Source organism: Dysidea avara, chromosome 5, assembly GCF_963678975.1.
Source record: "Dysidea avara chromosome 5, odDysAvar1.4, whole genome shotgun sequence".
NCBI classification, from domain to species: Eukaryota; Metazoa; Porifera; class Demospongiae; order Dictyoceratida; family Dysideidae; genus Dysidea; species Dysidea avara.
In genome coordinates this window covers 38963011-38985704 of record NC_089276.1, presented here as the reverse complement: position 1 = coordinate 38985704, position 22694 = coordinate 38963011, and the positions used below count along the sequence as shown (strand labels likewise).

At 38.2% G+C, this 22694-nt stretch overlaps 1 protein-coding gene across 9 annotated transcripts; it reads left to right on the top strand.

Moving 5' to 3' along the window:
• The first annotated feature begins 273 nt into the window (after window positions 1–273).
• Window positions 274–22694, top strand: LOC136256330 (uncharacterized). 9 transcript variants are annotated; one of them, XM_066049259.1, is made up of 16 exons: window positions 274–474; window positions 528–704; window positions 8710–9176; window positions 9920–10364; window positions 10520–10582; window positions 12002–12321; window positions 12372–12447; window positions 12501–13823; window positions 13883–14035; window positions 14187–14462; window positions 14509–14741; window positions 15819–16076; window positions 17444–17505; window positions 21258–21370; window positions 21431–21524; window positions 21579–22693. In XM_066049259.1, the coding sequence occupies exons 3-4, from the start codon at window positions 8985–8987 to the stop codon at window positions 10280–10282; spliced, it is 555 nt and encodes a 184-aa protein (XP_065905331.1). In that variant the 5' UTR covers window positions 274–474; window positions 528–704; window positions 8710–8984; the 3' UTR covers window positions 10283–10364; window positions 10520–10582; window positions 12002–12321; window positions 12372–12447; window positions 12501–13823; window positions 13883–14035; window positions 14187–14462; window positions 14509–14741; window positions 15819–16076; window positions 17444–17505; window positions 21258–21370; window positions 21431–21524; window positions 21579–22693. The 9 variants fall into 9 exon arrangements, with proteins under 9 accessions (XP_065905331.1, XP_065905327.1, XP_065905326.1 ...); XM_066049255.1 differs by having other exon boundaries at window positions 10520–10621; window positions 12002–12079; window positions 12131–12447; window positions 21579–22692; XM_066049254.1 differs by having other exon boundaries at window positions 12002–12079; window positions 12131–12447; window positions 21579–22691.

Below are 22694 nucleotides of genomic sequence, written 5' to 3'. Positions count from 1 at the left end.
ATTTTTCTTCTATATAAAAATTATTGGATAATAGTATAGTAATATATTTTAATTCCCGGGGTGACCAGAACCTCTTGCCACCACCCCTAGCACCTCGTTACATCATAGGTCGGGTGTTACTGTAGCTGTGTAGCTAGTCTAGCTACAAGCTGTATGCACGGATACAGAGTAAACTTCTGAACTGGTTGCGTCGCTAAACAATCATTTGGGTGGCTGGTGATTCCCCATTGGTGTGGAGTGAACTCATGCGCATATTTAGGTTGCGTTCTTAAAAGAGCCCACCATGCAGTGAACGTGGTTTGGTAAAGTTGAAGATGTTCAAGAAAGTAAAAAAAAAACTTACAATTAGTTCTCCTCAGAAAAATGACCACCCAAAGCCTCAGACGGATCAACTGCCCGTTAGTAAGTTTACCAAAGGTTGCTAAAAAACTGAGACTGTCGATTGCTACCGCCTCAGACCCGGTCACACAGCAGGTTAGCCAATCACTTCACCACGACTAGTGGTATTAAATCGTTGATGTGTCCAGTGATTACATGATCGATGATGAAGACGCTGATAATAACGATAGTGACCAGAGGGTACGGCGCTGAGTAGACACTCTCGTACAGGATCGCTGGATAGAAAGAAGCGATACAACACCTCATCTACCTCTTTGAGCAAGCCCATCAACACTCGTGCTCCCGCCAAGTCTCCACAGGTCAAGGTGAGTGGCGCGCTTTAACGCGCTATCGTAGTAGAACCCATCGTGTAGTTACATGTGTAATAGTGTGGTGTTTGAACACAAATATCCACTGAGTGAATGAGTACTCGAATTACAGGTATCCCTGTAGTGACTATGTACTAACAATATACACACAGAGATAATGTCTATAGAGTTTAGTTTACACAAGCAAATGCAAACTGTTGTGTGTCACTACCAGAGTAACTACTAGTTGAGGTTAAGTCATTCTCAAGTGACTAATAGGTACATTACATGAAGAACAAAAGGCTCAGCTCATTAAGTTTTTGTGTTTATTTCCACAACACTGGTAGTACAAGGAACTAGCATTAAGCAGTGCTTACCAATAAGATAGTAAAGGAATTGGTAGTTTTTTAACAATAGCAGTATAAAAACCACTAGCCAAACAGCATTATCAAATGGTACGGCCGTAGGGATCGTGGTGAATGTTTTGCACGCTACCCAAAATTCTACCTTTAAAAATAATCCTACAGACATTGTATGCAGCGAAAACCACCTTTATGGAATAGTACTAGTCCATATAATACATAAAACAGCATTAAATACAACAAAACACTTACAGGTGGCCGGATATGAAATTTTAAAAAATTGCCAAAAATTACAATTTTAGTATCGATCGAGACCACGCCCCTTTTATGCTAGCTGTATTTGTGACCACAACCTTCAAGTTGGTAGGCTGATTCGAAATACTCTAGTCTGATAATTGATTGACACCACGATGAACACACCTTTTTGGGCAAGCACACATCTTTTGCAGGCTGACTCAAGATACTCTAATACAGCAGTCACCCTAATAGAACAGTCACACGTTTATAGCTAGCTGTATGCTTTAACAAAAAACTAAACAAATTAGTATATTAAAAATTATGAATTTAAAAATAAACTTGGGATCCAAGCGATAAAAAGTAGTGAAACAAGAGATGAACAATGGTAGTAATTACAGCATAGCTCAGTGGGAAATCCCTACTTTGGTATGTAATTTTTAATATAATAATGACATATTGATCACCCCTATTGACATTACACAGTAAACTATACAAATAAGAATACAGAAAACTACTAAGTTACTACATTCCAGACAATTTATTTTAAAATGTACAGCATAAATAGTCACACTACTTTAATTTTGAGCAAATATTTTGATTTTAAACCTGCACCATGACCAGTACCTATATATGGTATATGTGAGCAATAAATCAATTTTACTTAGTTTAGTTTAGTGGTGTGCGATATCAGGATTTTCATTTCGATACGATATCGATACGATAATGGGTAGATATCGAAATTTCGATTCAATTTTCGATAGTTTTTAATTGTGTGGATGGAGTAATTGCGTGGGTGGCCGATATTTATAAATATGCTTCAAATACAATTTACACTCCAAAACTATTGCATAGAACTAATAATAAGCCTAGAAAACTGGTAGGCAAGCTTTTAAAGTGGCTAGATTGTACAGAACCAACCTTCATTTCTAGTGTGATTGTGCAATCACACACTAAATGCTGTTGATTTATCGAAATATTCTTCAATATTTCGATAATATCGAAATCTGCTAAAGTGGTATAGAAATCGATATGATAACGATATTGACAAATTATTGCGATATTGATATTTTTTCGATATATCGCACACCACTAGTTTAGTTACCTGTGTAGAATTTCCTATTATATATCAGTTACTGTATCACCCATTATTTTGCTCAAAAATCTGTGTGGGGATGTTGGATCATCAAGCAATATCAAACAGACAAAGCCTTACTCAGCAAACGGTGTCAGATTACAGAGATATTCTGGATTAGATACAGGTGTTGAAGTAGAGAGGTTTCACAGTAATAGCTTTAATAAAATAATATTATGTATAACAAGAACAATGCTTATATAGTATGATATGCACTAATATACCGAGTTGCTATTGTATAGGGTAGTTTCAAATATTCTTCGATGATAGATACTAAACATTAGTGATACTATATATTTGCGAGTTCATAGCAGAAAATGAAACTTTAATCTACAAAACACAAGCAATTGTCTTCACTATGATGATTCAATAAAAGTAGAATACAGAAAGCTTAGCCGAAATGTGTGAATTCATACAATAACATGCAGCTAAAATTTAGTGGATCAAGAATTTGCAAAATTTACACAAACTGTACCTCGTACATAAACCAACCATTCAGAATAATGACCTGTGTGGCAGTCAATTGATCTATCCCTAAGTATCATACCTATTTAACATGTCAAATTGTTATACAGAATAAGTACACTTTATGTAACAACTTTAAACAGGGTGTAGGACCAGGTGTCCTACAGACATTCAGCACTTGTGCTATAAAGCCTTAATAAATATACTAATGTCCACTTGATTCCACCTGGGGTACATCCTGGCTGCGTGGCAGACTCCTGTAAGCATTAATCGAATGGCTGCAGGTTTGAGGCTGCCCAGTCATGGATTTTTTCTCCTTTCTCCACCTTTTCAAACACAACAAATTTCAACAGGCTGTAGGACCAGGTGTCCTACAGACCTTCAGCACTTGTGCTGTAAAGCCTTAAGAAAAATAATAAAAAGTGTTGAAAAAGTAAACCTTCTTTCTGTACATATTTCAAAATTGTGCTTGGGTGGGAGACAATAGTGGCATATTTTACCATAAAAGTCATTGTAACTTTAGAACAGAATAAGCTATAGACTTTCTGTAAAAACCAACTTATTCTTTACACCAAAAGCTTCAATTTGACACCACAAGTTTGTGGATTTTGGATCATACAAACATGAAATAGAGACAAAACTGATAATTTTTTAATCACCAAAGGTCAAATCTGAGGTGGCTCTCTATCAAGAATAATCCTTGTCATACACACAAACTTTTTGCCAAGTTTCATGCTTTTATCCAAAAACGTACAAAAAGGCCTTTTTTAAAGGCTTACAACCCTGACTAATAATGGACCTGCTTTTCCCTCTTTCAGAGGTAACACATATGGGGGTAGGCCTGTTGGGGCCAACATTTTTGTCCTCATTACAGCGGCTCTAAAGATTTTGTGCAATATCAAGACGTCACGTGCAGTAATTGTAGTTTGAACTTCAAAAATGAATTGATTTGATTGGACAAAGTCTTGTGCACATGATTTCGCTTGTTGTCGTGCAAGGTATCTTAGAACCGCTGTATGGAGGTTTCACTGTATTCTAATAGAGTACATGTCATGTGATCCCGTTGGATATCAGTCACACATCTTGTGATCTCAAAGAAATACTAATTTAATATCAACTCCTTAAAACACAGATTGTATATTATCAAGAGTAAATATGGAAGAGTAAATTATTTACTCTTGATATCTGTGCTGTGTGTGTTGCAGGTCCCTAACAAACACAATGTGTTATTTTCTTAGCAAAACACTAAGTCTTCTGTTTGGTCACACTATTGCACAGTGTACTACCAGTACATGTATTTTGCTGATACTTTTTTGGATAATATTTTCAAACCAATAAACAAAGCTGATCCAATTTTGTTGAACAGAGGCATCAGTGCAAGACCCAATGTTAAACAATGTTAGTTAACTATAATTTGATTATAAAGGTCGCATTTAGCGTGTTTGTAGTGGCAGCAGTGCTAGAACCATAGCCAGCAGTGCATTTCAGCAGGAACAGCGATGTTACAACAGAGGAGAGCAATTGTGCTACTTCTAAAAGCCAGGCGCCATGCAGGTAGCTAACTCATCTGGAATTGACCAACTATGTATTACTATTTTAACCAATAGGTTTTTGGTTGTGCAAAAATACAAACCATACAGCATAATAATTTGACGTTTGATGAATTCTTTATCTCTTGACTATTGACAAGGAAAATTTTGACGAATGTAAGCATTTCGTCCAATTCGTCAAAACTTCCCTCCCCCCCATCAAATTATTACGCTGTACGATAATTTATTATAATTCTTGGATTTCATAATTCTTCAATTACGTTGCTATGCATAGTTAAGGAAGCGCTTGTTAAACAAACAACACATTATGCACAGAAGTATCTTCTAAACTGTTTTATAGTTTGACTATTGTCTTTTTCCCCACAAATTCTCTCAACACAGTCTCAGAATTGCTCTTCAATTTTGTTCACATACGTAGGGGATACGCCCCCTTTCCGACTCGAAGAGATGGACTATTCCTGGTAGTCTACAAGGCCTGCACTCTTGTGTTTTAGATGCCTGTAAAACCCGAAGGGAAGATAATTCACAAAATCTGAGGTAAGTCACTACACCCGTATTTCAGACCGCCAAAAAGAAACCGCAAAGTTTACCTGTGCAGAAGTTTATAAACTTCATTTCGCTTTTACTTACATAAAAGCTGCTTTTACCATTTAACAATTTTGCTCACGTAGGTGCATACAGACAGACATAGGTAGATAGATACCGTATATGACCGTATAGAAGCCCGGGAATTTATTTCCCATAAATCATTTTGACCCGGCGTTTAAACGAGACCGGCGTTAATGTGGACCCGGGAGTTTATTTCTTACTAGCCACTCGTTGAGAATGACAGGTGCCAGTACAAGTACCTACGAAATACGAAATCCATAGCCCATCACGTACATAAACCCATTTGGACTCCTCTGCTGGGTGAAACATTGGAAGTCGGACAATGACCACGATAAATACGCTATGGCCATCACCAGAAGAGAAGGCATAGTTGAACAAGACAAGACATCATAAGACTGGTGACGAGACATCACTGTATAGTTAGCAGCTGACACAAGTTTAGAACCCCTTTCAGTGCATATCATTAGCACCCCGGCGTTTAAATGAGCCCTGGCGTTTATTATGACAGTCCCCTAGCTGTACCCGGCATATATTTGAGCCCCTGCGTGTATTTGAGCCCTGCTTTAATATGGTCATATACGGTAGGTGCACACACACACACACACACACACACACACACACACACACACACACACACACACACACACACACACACACACACACACACACACACACACACACACACACACACACACACACACTTTTACAAAAACAATTTCAGTAAACCAAGCACGTGCCCACATTTAGCCGGCTGTGGGCACACACCTGGTTTAATAAACATTGGTAGTTCCACACAAGCAGTCTTACTAGATGAACTTTATATATCTGTTGTGTTTCCCAATGGACTTTTGTAGTACAAGTAACAAAACTATAAACATGCCTATCTCTAAGACTGACTTTTGAGCCTTTTGTTTTGCCTACTCTACATTAACTGACCTGGAACATTGGTCCGACATCAAAGAAACTTGCTTGGATATCTGACAACACGAGACCAGTCCTGGCAGGCAATCTCTCATCTTGCTGATATATATATTGCATGTATTGGGGCTTAATCTGAATATCAACACAACACTATATCACATATGGCAATATAGGAGGTCACAAGGATTGTAACATGTGACCAACATGATTGTTGATTTTGGGTAGACTCTTATATTTCCTACATATGGTCATTTTGCAAGCGAAGCAATAGCAGAAGAAAATCATTTACCAGTGTAAACTAATTATAATTACTTTGCATTCCTAAGCTCAATATGCTCCCTCATTGTTTGTGGGAGTAATGTTTAAAACTTCCCCAAATAGAAGCCATAAGGGATAACATCATTTCAGAGAAAACTAATGGTTTGATGATGTCCTACCTATCTCATCAGATAATTTGTACCAGTACTAACTGGTGTGAGTACAAGGCAAGCATTATTTAGTAACAAGTACACAGAAGAATTTGGAATTTTCAACTAGTGTAGGGACCATAGCACATCGATAAAAAAGTACTGAAACAAGCTGAGTAGTGCACAATATTAAATCACAGTAAAACAATAAGAAATGTTATATCACTACTGTGCTCGAGGTACCATATGGAAATGCACAGTAGGGATATAACACTTCTTGTTGTTTTACTGTGATTTACTGTAATATCGTGCACTATTCCAACTTGTTTCAGTACTTTTTATTGATGTGCTATGGTCCCTACTCTAGTTGAAAATTCCCAATTTTTCTGTGTACTTGTTTGTTAACTTTTTTTTTGTAAATAATTATTCTGACTGATGAACCCACACATACCGCATATGAATGGCACCGCACACCCCAGCTATATTAATTATCGTCTGAAAAGTGAAGTATCCATTACGCTTCGTTGTCAGCTGTGTTCAACCCGTTACACAACATTTCAGATCAAGAATCACACTTCTGCAATCCATGCATACCAAAAGAAATGGTGCTGCGCACCCCAATTATATTAATTATCGTCTGAAAAGTGAAGTATTCATTACGCTTTGTTGTCTGCTATGTTCAACCCGTTACACGGCACTACGAATCAAGGACTGTTCGAAAAGCACCTCTGCAATCAGAATAGCCACTACAAAAAATACAGACAATTTCTGTTACAAAGGGAGCCATCACGTGCTATCACCAAATCGACACTTTTCGCTGTCAGCAAAGATGAATGGGACACAAAGGAGGACACTGGTAAGTTCATGAAGAATGCATTGGACGTACTGTGGTATGCCAAAAGGCACCAGTCGGGCCGAAGCGACGTCAAACAGTGAAAAAAATCAAGCCTGTAGCCTTAGTCGTTATCGAGTTACACTTGTCTGAAGGCATCAGGCAGTCAGTCAGTAGAAAATTCCATGAAATAAATTATTTTTAAAATTCCGTTGCAACTTGTTGAAAATGTTTCTGGTTGATCTGAAAGCTTTTTTGTGCTTAGTTTTACCTAACCAATACTGCCTCATTGTTGTCAGGGAAAATTGAGGCTGTTTTTTGGGTAATATTATTCCGTGGACCACGCCTACTCCTTTGTGGTCCCTACTATACAGTAAATATCGTACTGTATGATAATTTGTACTTGTACAGACACATGACATAATTGGTTCATGAGTCCTGGCTGAATATATTAGAATATGGACCTGCAGAGCACCTCTGTACAATTATCAACACAGCCTTTTAGAACAAATGCCAAATTTAGAAATAGCTCTAATATAATGACAGAGATCTTTGTACATTTAACCTCATTTTTGTCGACCCATGGTTTAGTTTTTTATCCAAAGGGCTATTTCTTATATGCCAATGGTCTAAATAACAATGCAGTGAGTAGAGGTATATTTAGCAAGATAGCTCACTTGCAACTTGCTGTTTACCAAGACTTAGTTATAGAGTTGCTTAATTGACTCATTCAGCAAGTAATGGTTGAAAAAAAATATTAATGTGGGGGTAAACACTTTGTTTATGGGCCTACTTTATTCCACGGACTGGACTGGACTGGACTGGACTGGACTGGACTGGACTGGACTGAGCTGGAAACAGCTTTTAAACAATAATCCAGGAATTATCCATCTCTTGCAACATTGGAGACTCCACTATCAAGCTACAACTGCTGCTGCTGGCTCTTCCTTAGAAATCAAGACACTAGCGCTTGCACTAATTAATTAGAATACACTTACAATACATGCCTTACTAGCAGTGATACAGCGTGGTAAAGGCTATTCTTGTAGCGTAGGTGTTTTCCTTTGTTGTTTTAGCACTAGTGTTACTGCTGTAGAGATGAGCCAGTAATTATTCTTAGCAGGTAGCGAGGTGCTGGGGCTATGCAAATAATCTGGCTCATCACTACAACCCTAACGCTAGTGTTAAGTACTGAAGCAACAAAGGAAAATATGTACGCTACAGCAATAGCCTCTGTCACGCTTTATCACTGCGAGTACACGTGTATCGTAAGTGTATTCTAATTGATTAGTGCATGCGCTAGTGTCATCTGACTTGTAAGGAAGAGCAGTACCAGCAGTTATAGCTCGATAGTAGTGTCTCCAGTGTTGCAAGAGATGGATAATACCTGGATTATTGTTTAAAGCTGTTTCCAACTCAGTCCAGTCCGTGAGTCCAGTCCAGTCCGTGGAATAAACTAAACCTTGTTTATGTGGCCTTATACACTACAATCTCTTTGTCCTTCACAGCAAGATGTATTGATGGTCAACCCTTCAGTTGGGCACACAAGGAAACACTCTGTACCAGATAACTTCCATAAGCCACCATCACCGAAGGAGACAGAAGCCACCAGTGATCCTCTCATGGCAGACAAGTCCAAATAATCTATCAACCCATCTCTACCTCTGACCAGCAAATCTGTGTCCACCATACAACAGCAACAGAGAATTTTCATTCAATCAAATCACCACCACTAGCTAACAAGAGAACAACTACTATTCCTCGTAAACCAGTGTCATCATCAATGACAACCAGTAAGAGTATCGGCCACACTGGGGGACTAGCAGAGATGGACTATCTACCTAATAGTAATTCTAGTGAGGAGCTGGCCTCTATTCTGAATGACTATTATGATGGACCACCATCACCTCCACCAGTCATCATGGAGACCCAGCCAGAGCAGAGTCTTTGGTTCTCAAGATACCTCGGCCAACAGGTAATGTGTGTGGGAGTGGTGAATGAAATTCTTTGGAGTTGGGCTTGTGATATATATATATATTTATTATAACAACTGTTGTTACAAGAATTCTTTCTCAGCAAGTGTAGTAATCTTAACCTAATCTTTAAACAGAGTAGGTTATTTTGTGTATAGGTAAGACATGCAGTGCTAGGATTCTTCAGTGGATAAACCACCCTGAAGGAGTAATGTAATAATCACCTAGGAGGAGCTGAAGTGATAATTACATCATTCGTAAGGAGTGTTTATCAACTGAAGAATCCTAGAATGCATGTCTTAGACAATGGCCCTGGAATTTTATTAGTAACCCACAAAGTATACAATTTGTCAAAATTTGTGGCTTCCCAGTATGAAGTCTCTTACCAGAATAAAAACCCTGTGTGCTTCACCAACATTAAAGCATTCTCTGAATGTCAATTCATGTCTAAATACAACTACCATAATTATTGTGCAAAAGTTTATTTAACGATTTGGATTACAAAAATTTTCCTCTCAGAATTTCACACTTATTGTACAATATTGGGAGCATTGTGTCAAAATTTTACTTGTTAAAATGTTTGATTGTCTGATTCATCAAATTTTTCCTTCGATCATCAAATAGTTGCACTTTATACTCAATAATTTAACACCTTAACTATTAGAAATGCTGTAAATATACCATTTGTAATTCATTCAAGTGATGTGCTTTTTGTATTCCCAAATTGTCATGTTATATTCTACAGGTTCCTCTTAATGATCATTCTTCAAAGCTGACGTCACCACCCCAGATGGCCACCTCACAGAAACCTTCAGCCATTCCATTACAGAACTTTGTTGTCTACCGTTATTCACCGCTAGTCAAACCCCCACCAGTATTAACCAATCATACTACCCCAACCCTAAACCAACCACTAGTATCCAGAGGTGTTGATAAACGTTACCCTACCCCAACCAGTGGTGTACCTAAACCATCTACCTCACCCATCCTATGTCCCCCAAATATCCAACCAATCCTGTGCAGCCATTCCCGCAGCCTCCACTACCATCAAAACTACCTGTTTCCTCATCCACAGTTAGCCGGTAATCATCATGTCAGAGGACAGTAGAGAAGGATCTCCCAGCCCCAACACCTTCCTTGTCACCGGAGACTCTAATGAGAGTCGGTTCAGAGTCATTGTTGGTACCCAGGTGAGTAGTTTGATGGGCACATTGACAATATGTTTACTGTGTCATTGTTCAGTTTGGCTAGTCAACTGTTGTCTTTTAGCCCATACTGTATGGTGACTACACTAAGTCTGTAATATTAAGCACTGTTTATTTGTTTAATATTTTTCTCACTGTAGAAGTGTAGCTGTAACTAGCCGGACTGTATCCACCTGTTGTTTGTGATGTTGAGAGTGTTGAAGGTCAGTGAATGACCCCAAGTTGTGGAGTAGGGAGTTGAAGTAAGCCCACAGACCAACCCCCCCCCCCCAAATCCTTTCAAAAGGTTTCCATGGAATTTTAGAATTTTCAGAATTTTATGCTGACTGACTGATGCCTCTAGTCAAGGATAGCTCAACAATGGATAAGGCTACAAGCTCGATCTCTTCACTGTTTGATATCGCTTCACCCCAAGATGTGCCTTTTCGCCAACTGCAGTACATACAATACACGCATTATGGACTTCCCATTGTCCTCCTTTGTGCTCCAGTTCTTTTCACTGACAACATAAGGTGTCAATGCACAATAGCACAATGTGGCTTCCCTGTGGCTGTGTTGGCTATAATACTTATTGCCCGTACTTTCTGTCTGTAGCCACTGGATTGACCGCAGGCACTACTCATACTGTTCTCTGTTTGTAACGCTGTGTAACAGGCTGAAATACTGTAGGTGAGAGTGAAGTGTAATGGCCACTTCACTTTCGAATAGGGACTCACGAATTGCTATTTATCATGGTGACTGGATTGATTGCAGAGGCGCTTTTCCTACTGTTCTTAGTTTGTAGCGCTGCATAATATGCTGAAGATAGCTGAAAGCAAAGCACAATGGCCACTTCAGTAACAATTGATAGCTGGGGTGCGTGTTCAAATGAAAACATTAACTGTGGTGTTATCCTTTCTTTTGATGCAGTGTGCGTGGATTCACCAGTCATAATAATGTTGCAAAGAAGTATAATGGAAAATCAGGAATTTAAGTTCAATTAGGGATCATAGAAAAAAGTAGGGAAACAAGGGAGGTCACCTACACCTGCAGATATACTAGTGAACATTTAATCCCTATTTCAGTCATATACTTGTTGAATGATGAATAGTATAACCACACCTGACATTGTCATTCCATGTATGTCTATACCAGAATTCTTCCCCAGCAAAATAAAGTAGAGTTATAAAACTGTTAGTTTGTTCAAGCTGCATGTACAAAGCATTTACGGCACACAGTTGGAAAGATTTTCCTCATTAATAATTGGTAGATAGCACATGTTACTACTAAGTGTAGATTATTCATTGATGTTCCCATTGCCATATGTGACCGGATTTGCGAAAAGGGGTCTTCCACACACATCCAATTTACGAACTTTGGCAATTCATAACTTCAGATTGTTACAAGTTATTGTCTAGAAATCTGGACAGTAGTGAGCACTAACATAGGTTAATGGATGGAGAAAATTTCAGGTTTGTATCTTTCTTGAGTACAAAGTTATGGTCTTCCAAGTTCATAGAATTGGATGTGTGTGGAAGACCCCTTTTTGCAAATCCGGTCACATATACAGGTTTCACCAGTATTAGATTGACCTTTAGTTAAATTTGTGTGTGCAATAAGCTTGTTGCTTGTTATTTCCCAAGGTGGACAGGTTAATGAATGCTTACCACAAGTAGGTGTTTAATGTCCCCCAGCAAGAGGAACTCTATGAGATGCAGCAAGTCAGTCCCATCTAAACAATGCCATTACTCGTCATCAAGCTCTGTCACTAGTTTCATGGCTACAGGAGGGTCAGATGGGTGTAGTAGTCTCCAATTGGCGCTCCCTATCAGCAGCAACATTGAAGAAAATGTCACTATTGAGAACAATATGTTAGCCAATGAAAATATGATAGTTTCTGAGCAGCAGCAGAAAGAACAAGTATTTGCTAGTGATGATACTGGCATGGTTACCATGGAGACTGGTATTGATAGTGATGAAGAAGATGAAGTTTGTCTGATCTGTTTATTATAGATTGTTAAAGGAGAAGATCTAGTGGAGTATATTAATGGCTGTCATATTGAACTGCATCGTCACTGCATGGACATCTGTATGTTTCAATGTTTATTTGTTTATGATAATGTGATTGTTTGGTATTCACAGTTGTGGTAGTAAAGTGAATGGGAAGGATCCCAGGATTTGTGGCTGCTTAATTAGATACTGAAGTCCTCTTGTCATCAAGTCACCACCTACAAAGTTTCAACATCAAGTCACTCCCTGTAGTGATGACGTGTCTATTGTAGTTAGGGAATACTGTGGGTATGGTAAATTTAAAGAAGATGTTTCTACAATATATGTACATGTAAAACTACTACAAATGTGTTTCCTTTTGCAAACTTTTTTGCAAGAGTAACAAATGACAACAACAAATTAAAGCCCTTTCCAAGAAATTAACTTAGAAGTAACACTTTTTTAGCAGAGTTTGAATCTACTGTATAAAACATCTAATTGTCCAGATTATGCAGGGTCTTCCATTTCAAAAGTGTCCTGGTTAACAGGTTCCACTGTACTGTTACCTGTTGTCATGTTACTTGTACAGCTGGTATGTGTATAGTACTTCATGTGGTTGTGTGTTGTAGCTATACACTAGAGATGGGATGATATATCAATACATCACTGTATCACAGTACACAAGAGAGTGATACAGAGAAGACAGTGTGTTGGTCTTGTAAATCTAATATACATATGCACTCTTTTGTAGTATCACAATTACATCATTATATTTTTGGGGCAATGTATCGGTACTGTATCATCCGATTGACCTGGTAACCAAGAAAACAGCTAAAAATGAAAGGATTTTTTCTTCTTTCTCAAGAGAAATAGCATTTCAGCCAACTAGATGATGGGCGTTCGTTAAAACCCGGAACCGACCAGACCAAAGGTCAATTCTTCGAGTAGGCCAATTCATACAATAAACTACAATAACTGATCTTTAACTTCTGTTACTTTGTACAACTTGATTCTAATAAATTAGGTCCATTTCTCGTGTATGGTGGTTGACTACAGTATCGTAGTTGTGTATTGAAGTATACTGTAAAGTAATTTAATTTAGTGTTAGGCTGTTTTAGAGTGAATATAGCTTCATGTGCATCCTATAAAGCTTCACTGTTGCCGTCTGAGACATTGATCACGTCCTCAGCAGAGTTGCTACAAGGTGAGTATACATTGTAGTTAATTGTGTGAATTGGCTTACTTGAAGAATTGATCTTTGGTCCGGTCCATTCCATTCCAAGTTTTAACAAATGCCCTAGATGATAGCAAGAGTAAATAATGGGTTTGATGATAGGTGGTGACAATAAAGATATGAAGATGAGCAGAATGGTGTTATATGTTCAAAAGACAGTGCCATCCAGAACTTTTGTGGCTTTTCTTTAGGAAATGTGTCCTGAACTCTCTGATTGGTCGTAGCTATAGTGTATTCTGAATGTGAGATAAAATAATATGCTTGCTACATTACTAACATCTCATGTTATTTATACCCTTAGGAAATACAGAACAAAGGAGGTGTGGGGACAACTTTGTTAAGTGTCCATTTTGTATAGCTTCTTGGGATCACATGATCCCAGAACATCCTCCATCATCCGTTCCCATGACAACCCGCCAGAACCTGTCTTCCCAACCACACCCATCAGAAACCAGTTAGTAGTTGTAATTGTGTGGTTTTATTGTATTTCTCTGAGATTTGTATTTAAAACCACGATTTAAGTTCAAGTCTGAATTCAAACACATAGAAGCTGTTTTTTGTGTGTGTGTGTACATGCATATTTATCTTGTATCTTGTCATTTCAGGGACTCCCCCTTACTCAACGACACACATAGTACTATGCCCACCTCTATCCCTGACACATCTACTCTAATGCCATTGTTATGACAGCACACCTTCAACAGAGTGGACACTACTAGCTTCTTCCTTGACTCATATCTACCAGAGAAACTATTTGACTACAAGTGTATCGCATGAAATTGGAGATAGTATTGTAGTGATCGTATAAGTTATTAACCAGTATTTGAATAATATGGCTCAGCAGCATCGACTCTACCTGATTAAATGGTTACAGACCCAAGGTATATTCAGTATCTTTGGAGAATGACTGTCGAGATTTCGGTTTAGATGGTGTCTCTGTGATCACGCTGGTAAACTCATCCTGGAGACTGGAGGCATACAAGTCCTCGTAGTTTCTACTTATGGAAATAAAATATCAAAAGTTACGTAGTTTATATGCAAATAAACTTGTTTATATTATGTTAGTTCAGAGAGTAAATTGAAGACTAAAGAGGAACTCTACATCTGTAAAGACACTTAGAATTCCAGTAGACTCTGACAATGATATTGTCAATAGTCAGGTAACTAAGAACTTAATAGCACGTTAACATTTTCACCCTAAGAATATTGTCACCTGATGAAGCAATAGAAGCAGAAATGCATTGCGACTGCTATTAAGTTCTTAGAGGAATTTTTATATGTCTTTGTGTGTGTGTAAATGTGAGGGAGTGTCCAACAGCTATTACCCCTGTACAAGTAAAATACACTACACGCCTTAGTACCCGAGTAATATAAGGTAGAAACACTACACAGCACACCTTCTGCTGATTAGTTACACGCCTTGTTGCCTGACGTGCATGCATACGCGAGACTTTTCATGTAACCTGTCTAAGACGTTTGATCACCTTCAGCTCATTTCTTGAGCATGTTACTGTAGAAGTTTTACACTGAGGAATTAGCTTTATATGTTGTAAATATTTCTATACAGTGGGACATTTAATGTAGATGTGCCTATATAGCCTGAACTTAATAGCAGTCACAATGCATTTCTGCTTCTATTGCTTCATCAGTGGAAAATAAGACAATGATATGCATGGAGCTATGTTTAAATGTTGGGAGTGAGTGAAAATAACTGGTGTGATGACAATCGACTAATAAAAAGTGTCAGGACAATTTCCTGACAAGCTTGCAGTTGGTCAGACAAACATGTAGTTGACTGAACACACCAGTACACTATAGCCTGCACATTTCCTGTTGTGCTGCAATAGCCACAAAACTGTTGTATAGCTACTTTCATGAACACTAGGGGTTGGCATTGGCATATTTGTCCCTCCCTTGGTTTTCAAGAATGTTGCATCTCCTAGCAACCAACTGGTAGTAATTGTTGAAAGGACAAAATGTTCTGCCAAATCTGGAAAATAAGTACAGAACAGCCCTAAATGGATGGGGACTTAGAAATTTTTCGTGTTACCTGTCTAAGATGTTTGATCACCTTCAGCTCATTTCTTGAGCATGCTACTGTAGAAGTTTTACACTGAGGAATTAGCTTTATATGTAGTAGATATTTCTATACATAAGACATCTAATGTAGATGTGCGTATATAGCCTGATCTTACTTTTACAAAATTAAGTGTTAAAGAAGTGTTCTGTTCTTCTAGTAGGTCTCCAAGCATTGTCTAGATCAGATCTTCTCCAGCACATGGAAGTCTCGAGAGGCGGGTCTACAACAACTGGCCAGAGATATAGTAGTATCCTTAGTAATGCCCAGTTTCATGCATTGTCATCACAACATTCGAGAACTCTCTGATGAAGATGTCCAACAGTCATCAATTGCTCACTGTGCCCTGTAGATGTGCTGTCCAATCATTGTTCACAGCTGTACAGCCTCTGTATTGAAAGTGTATCTGGCATCTCTGGTAAGTGAGTGATTAGTATTTGTTTGAGTGAGCGTGCAATTTGTAGTACTTTAGAATATGGTGTTAGTTATGTATCTTTATTAAAAAAGTTCCATTGTGGTCAAAAAACTGCTCTGCTGATTAAACAGGTGGTGAGATCATTTTTAGGATTTCCAAGTTGGCCGGTTTAGACAAGTGACCTTAAGCTGACTGCTCTATTAGAGTATTACATGTCAGTTAGTGTATGTTTATAAATACATTCTGTGTAGGATAATTTACAATGATAACATTGGTTCATCTGTTCATCAATATCATCTGTAAATACCTCATCTTTATTTCCTTTTAACCCTTAAACCCACATAATCTGGATTTGATAAAACATAATGAAAAACCCACATACTTTTGTAATTTTTACGTACATGGATTCAATCAGGCATATCTCATGAAGTGTTGATCCAATCCACAGGCAGATCTGGGGTGGGGGGGTCTAGAGGTGTTGTGCCCCCCCTTGGACCTACAGTACCATATTGATACCAGAAACTAGAATCATGCATTCACACTGTATTCAGAAGTATAATGGGCAAATAGAAGACAACGGTTATAATTGTACACTATAGCTAAACTGTACACTGTAAAGAAAGTGAGGCAAAAAAATTGAATTTTTGTGCAAAGATCAGGATACTCTAATAGAGCAGTCACTACTCTAATAGAACACTCGCAATTCTAATACATCAATTTAGAATTTTTACAATTCATAACAAAACTAGCTACTCAATTTTTGGTTTAGTATAGATAGGTTAACTAATCTTTGTATGCATTGCAAAGCGTACACTTTGTTAGCTAAGCACTATCAAAAATTCTCTCAAATTCAACCTAAGAGGTCTAATTTTTAAAAGAATTTCTCCAACTATAGTCTAAAACTGTATGTCCATCATTCAACCAGCTATATGCTAAATAAAATTATGCAAATGAATATAACTTGTGTACTAGAATTCCATTTTTATCCTCTTAGTGGAATAAACACTGTTGTGCACTAAAACTTCTTGCCCCCCTGACAGTGTCTCCTAGATCGGCCTATAATCTAATCTCTTAGAAATAGAGATTTTCTTACTTGGAAAGGCCTGCCCTAATATAAACTTTTAACAAACACCAAAGAACTCACCCACTACAAAGTGTTGAATCATTTGTTTCCTTTCATGTCGGTATCATTAGTGTTCTTGTCGGCCATTTTATCAATCACGTGATATCTGTATATCAACTGAATCGCCATCATGTCAACAAATAAGATGACATCTAGAGAAGGTCATACATATGATGAAGTATGGCCGAGTTATGGCCTTTTGCGTATTGATATGCAAAGGAAGAGATAGTTGTTTTGTACTTTAAAGGCACAGGTTCTGGGATGGAAGGATGCGACGAAGGATGGCACCATTTATACCAGAATTTAATGGTGAGTCACATGGAGTTTGTATTTTTTAGACAGCTTTAACAATTCTTGTACTTTAGGAATTTGATTAAAAGGCCTGCGTATAATCCAGTTTTCTGAATTATTATGCATTTTCAGTGTTTACATTTTTTTAAAAACAGTTGCAGGTTTAAGGGTTAATTAACAAGTACATGAAACTAAATGGAATTTTCAACTAGAGTAGGAACCATAGCACATTGATAAAAAGTACTAAAACAAGCTGGAGTAGTGCACGATATTAAATCACGATGAAACAATAAGAAATGTTATATCCTTACTGTGCTCAAGATACCATAATGGAAATGCACAGTAGGGATTATTACTTCTCCAACTTGTTTCAGTACTTTTTATCAATGTGCTTTTTTCCCTACTCTAGTTGAAATTTCCAAAAAAAAAAATTGTATACCTGCTTGTTAATTTTTTTATAAAAAATTATTATGACTGGTGAACCCACATATACCGCATCAAAAGAAAGAAATGGTGCCGCATGCCCCAGCTACCAATTATCGTCTGAAAAGTAAAGTATCCATTGTACTTCGTTGTCAGCTTTGTTCAACCCGTTACACAGCATCACGAATCAAGAACTGTTCAAAAAGCACCTCTGCAATCAAAGTATCCACTATGAAAAATACGGATGATTTCTGTTACAAAGGGAAGCCATGCATCACGCTACTGCGTAAGTCTATGAAGAATGTATTGTACAGGGTGTGTGTACTGCGGTATGTGAAAAAAAGGCATGTGTCCAGCTGAACAACATCAAATAGTAAAAAAAAAAATCAAGCCTGTAGCTATAGCCGTTATCAAGTTACACTTGTCTGAAGGCATCAGTCTAGTCAGTCAGTTACTCAGTCATTCAGTCGCTAGAAAATTCCGGTTAATATATATCTAATCAAAAACAGCCAAGCTGTAAAAAAAGGAGTGCGGCCCTTGAAAAGGCTATAATGAAAAAAGATGTGAAATCCAAGGTGGCGGCCAAGAAATGGCTGTGATGGTAGGTTAATGGTAAAAATTTTAATAACGACAATTCAGGTGAATTTTGTGCCAAGACCAAGCGGCACCAAATTCACCTGAATTGTTGTTACTAAAATTTTTACCATTAACCTACCATCACAGCCATTTCTTGGCCGCCACCTTGGATTTCACATCTTTTTTCATTATAGCCTTTTCAAGGGCCGCACTCCTTTTTTTACAGCTTGGCTGTTTTTGATTAGATTTCACTTCTTTTTGTATTTGCATACCCCAAAGTCGGCCTATGGCCAGCATTGGGGCTTTTTAACCTATATATTTTTCTTTACCACAGGAAAAAGAAAAAGATGAAGCAGATTTTATAAATACTTTAACTCATTCTGATTTTATCAGTAAATGTACAAATTATATATATAATGCATATATCAAGAGTTCATTATATTATGAACTCTTGCATATATTTATTATATGTCAATTAATCCCCACAGGATAATTTACAGCTGATCTCTCTACTAGGTGGCTTGAAATGTAGCTGAACTCTCTACAGGGTGATCTGCTTGTACGTAGATGAACTCTTTACAGGATTCTCTCTACAGGGTGACTTGACTCTAGCTGAACTCTCTGCAGGGTTATCTGTTTGTAGTTGAATTCTCTACAGGGTGATTTGTTTGCTGCTGAACTCTCTACAAGGTAACTTCTTCTAGCTGATCTGTCTACAGGGTGACTTGTTTCTAGCTGGTCTCTCTACAGGGGATTTGTTTGTAGCTGAATTCTCTACAGGGTGATTTGTTTGCAGCTGAACTCTCTACATGGTGGTTGCTTTGTAGCTGAACTCTCTACAGGGTGATTTGTTTGCAGCTGAACTCTCTACATGATGATTTCTTTGTAGCTGAACTCTCTACAATGTGACTTCTTCTAGTTGAACTCTCTACAGGGTGACTTGTTTCTAGCTGATCTCTCTACAGGGTGACTTGTTTCTAGCTGAACTCTCTACAGGTGATTTGTTTGCAGCTGAACTCTCTACATGGGAGTTTCATTGTAGCTGAACTCTCTACAATGTGACTTCTTCTAGCTGAACTCTCTACAGGGTGACTTGTTCTAGCTGAAATCTCAACCGGTGATTTGTTTGCAGCTGAACTCTCTACATGATGGTTTCTTTGTAGCTGAACTCTCTATTAGGTACCTTCTTCTGGCTGATCTGACTACAGCATGACTTGTTTGTAGCTGAATTCCCTACAGAATAACTTGCAATGTAATATAATTGAGTAAATTATAAATGCAGCTGAATACTTTATTAGGGTGACTGTTCTATTAGAGTATCTCGATCTCGCATTTGCTACACGTAGTTGTCTTTTGAATCATAACTCAGTGGTTTGTAATCCAATTCTTCTGTACTACTGCAAGGACTTTCTATGATGATTGTTCCAGCTACATACTGATTTTCAGCTCGTTGCTCTAAGTGGTTTGCCTGGTAGACACGAAAACTAATAGTTTTTTTATTCATAAAAATCGATCGCGTAATTTTGACACAGGTCGGGTTTTGTGTCATATCTCCATGGTCTTTATCCCGATTCCTTTCAAACCACAAAAAGGCACTCCTACGATGGTTGCTCCACCTACATATCAATTTTCAACTGATTCCTCAAAGGAGTTTACCCTGTAGGCGTGACAGACCTTCGACCTTATTTTACGCAAATAATCGGTCATAACTCCGTGAATGTTCATCGGATTCCTACTAAAGTTGGTACAGAGATCCGCCTTAATGAGCCCTTTAAGTGTGCCAAATTTCGGCCCGATCCGAGCACGCATTCGTGTTTTATGGCGAATTTTGCGAAGTGACGAAATGAAGAAGAAAAAACGAAGAAATTAAAACGAAATTTTGTTCGCTCGTATCTCGGAAATGGCTGGAGCGATTTTCTTCAAATTTGGTGTGTAGACTCCCCTTGCTGGCCGGCACCTCTCTAGTAAATTTGGTTCCAATCGGATAAGGGATCACAGAGCTACATAGGTGTGAAAATTGCATTTTCTTTCTTCCTGTTAATATACTCACGGGTGGCACGCCGGCTTCTTGGGCCGCACGACACACTACCGTGTGTCTTGATTTAAATACCATGTGTCTTGATTTAAATTCCATAACAACTTGTTGAAAAAAATTTTAGTTGGCTTAGCTTTACCCAACCAATTCTGATTTGTCGTCATCAGGGAAAAGTGAGGCTGGTTTTGGGTGATGTTTTTCATGGGCCACACCTACACCTTTGTGGTCCCTACTATACAGTTACTATCATACTTAGGATTGTGTGGCTACTTAGCCAATTGCCTACATTACGAGTTGTCTGGTGATCCAAGTCATCACTTAGTCTGGAAAGTTTTTCTAATTCATCGGGTTTACACATCATGATTCTTACTGCCTGTTTTAGTGGGTCCATAGTGGGCAGGGCTCTACCCAGAATATTAACCTAAAGGAGTAGGTCACTTCTGATTCTAGGGGGGTCTGGGGCATGCTCGGCAAGAAAATTCTGAAAATTTAGATGTAAACATACTCAATTTAGGTGAAAATTTACTGTGATGCCATTGAATTTTGACCATTCGATTATACAACTTTGGGATCAATTAAACCTTTCCATTTCTCAAGGCTTTAGGTATAAAACTAGGGGGACAATAGCTAACCCAGGGGGGTCCTGTGCCCCCTCCCCCTAAATTAGCCCCTGGTGGGGTAGTGGATGCAATAACATGCGTAGTTACTCATTCCATTCATCTTGTTATCACTATAGGAGTTGTGCAGAGTGATCTTGTGTCACTCTGTGTGTGATTGTTTGCAGGAACTGAGGAGAATGTTTAATCCAATCGCCTGTGTAATATTAGTGAGGTGTGCTGATGCTCAAAAGTGAGTAATAGTGCATGTGTGTGTGCATGCGTGCATGTAGCTTGTAACATCTTCCTGTAGGGCCCAAGGAGGATTTTCCTGTACTGATTCATAACTCACGAGTAGTCCAGTGTTCATTGGATGGGCATTGCAGCAGAGGCTTCTCTTTTTGTATGTATGTGTAGTGTACTACTTATTGTAACTACTTTACTGTTATATTCTATTCCAGTCAAGCAAGAGATTCTGGCCATTGACTCTACTTGAGGTCACCCACCCAGTCAGGAATGTCATGGAATCCAACAGTCAAACCAGCATAAAAATATGTGACAAAAATCTTCTTGGAATAGTCTTCAGTAGTGCATCAGACATCAAATACAGTATTAAAAATACTGCCAATTATGTTTTGGTCTGCCTGACTTACCAGAGTGGCAGAGCTAAAGGCCAAATGAAGCAGTGCACAACCATGGTCATCTCCTTCTTCATACAGGGAAGCCATACTGAGATATTAATTTTTTATATGGCACCTTTCCTAAGGGGAGCATGTTTAGATACCACAAGAGTATTAATTTTGAGCACTTGCACTGCTGTAAGAGGGAGTAGATACTAGTAGTTGTGCATATAAAATGATTGCATGGTGACCACACCTTTAAATGATCAGAACGCGTTGCCAAGAGTTAATAATAGTGGAGGGGGAGTGGTCCAGTGTTCATGTCAGTGAAACATTTGATAAGTTCCAAACATGTATTTCATGATTCATACTTTACTCAAGTCATCTGGCTATCTGTACCATTATCACTCAGTTTGTACCAGAATATGTCATACAAAAATACTCTATGCAAGTAAAATGTAGTGTACTATAACATACTGATCAAAGGTCTTGTAAGGAAATGACTTCAAGAGCCTTTTTAGCTAATTTGGTGTAATTGACCGGAAATTCTCCAGTGTCTGAACATTATTTTGCACACTGCTTTAGGACCATTACCAAGTGTCTAGATTATGCAGGTGTCCTCATTTTCAAGTGTCGTGATTAACAGGTTCCACTGTATTGGTTGATAATAGCTGTACAAAGGTGATGACAATAGGTTATAATAGTCAGTAGTAGCTTGCTCAAAATATCATACAGTATAGTAGTGCTGTAAATGTAGGGATCATAGAGGTTAGAGGTGATGACGATAGTTTGTAGTGTGGTAAAAGGAACATTAGGGAGTGTGGTATTGTTAACTTACAAAGTGGTATATGTACATTGTACACTCCTACACACTAATATTAACCAAAGTCATGGAAAATTACCAAAATACTGTATGTGTAATAACCACACAAGTACCAGGGATGAGATATATACTCT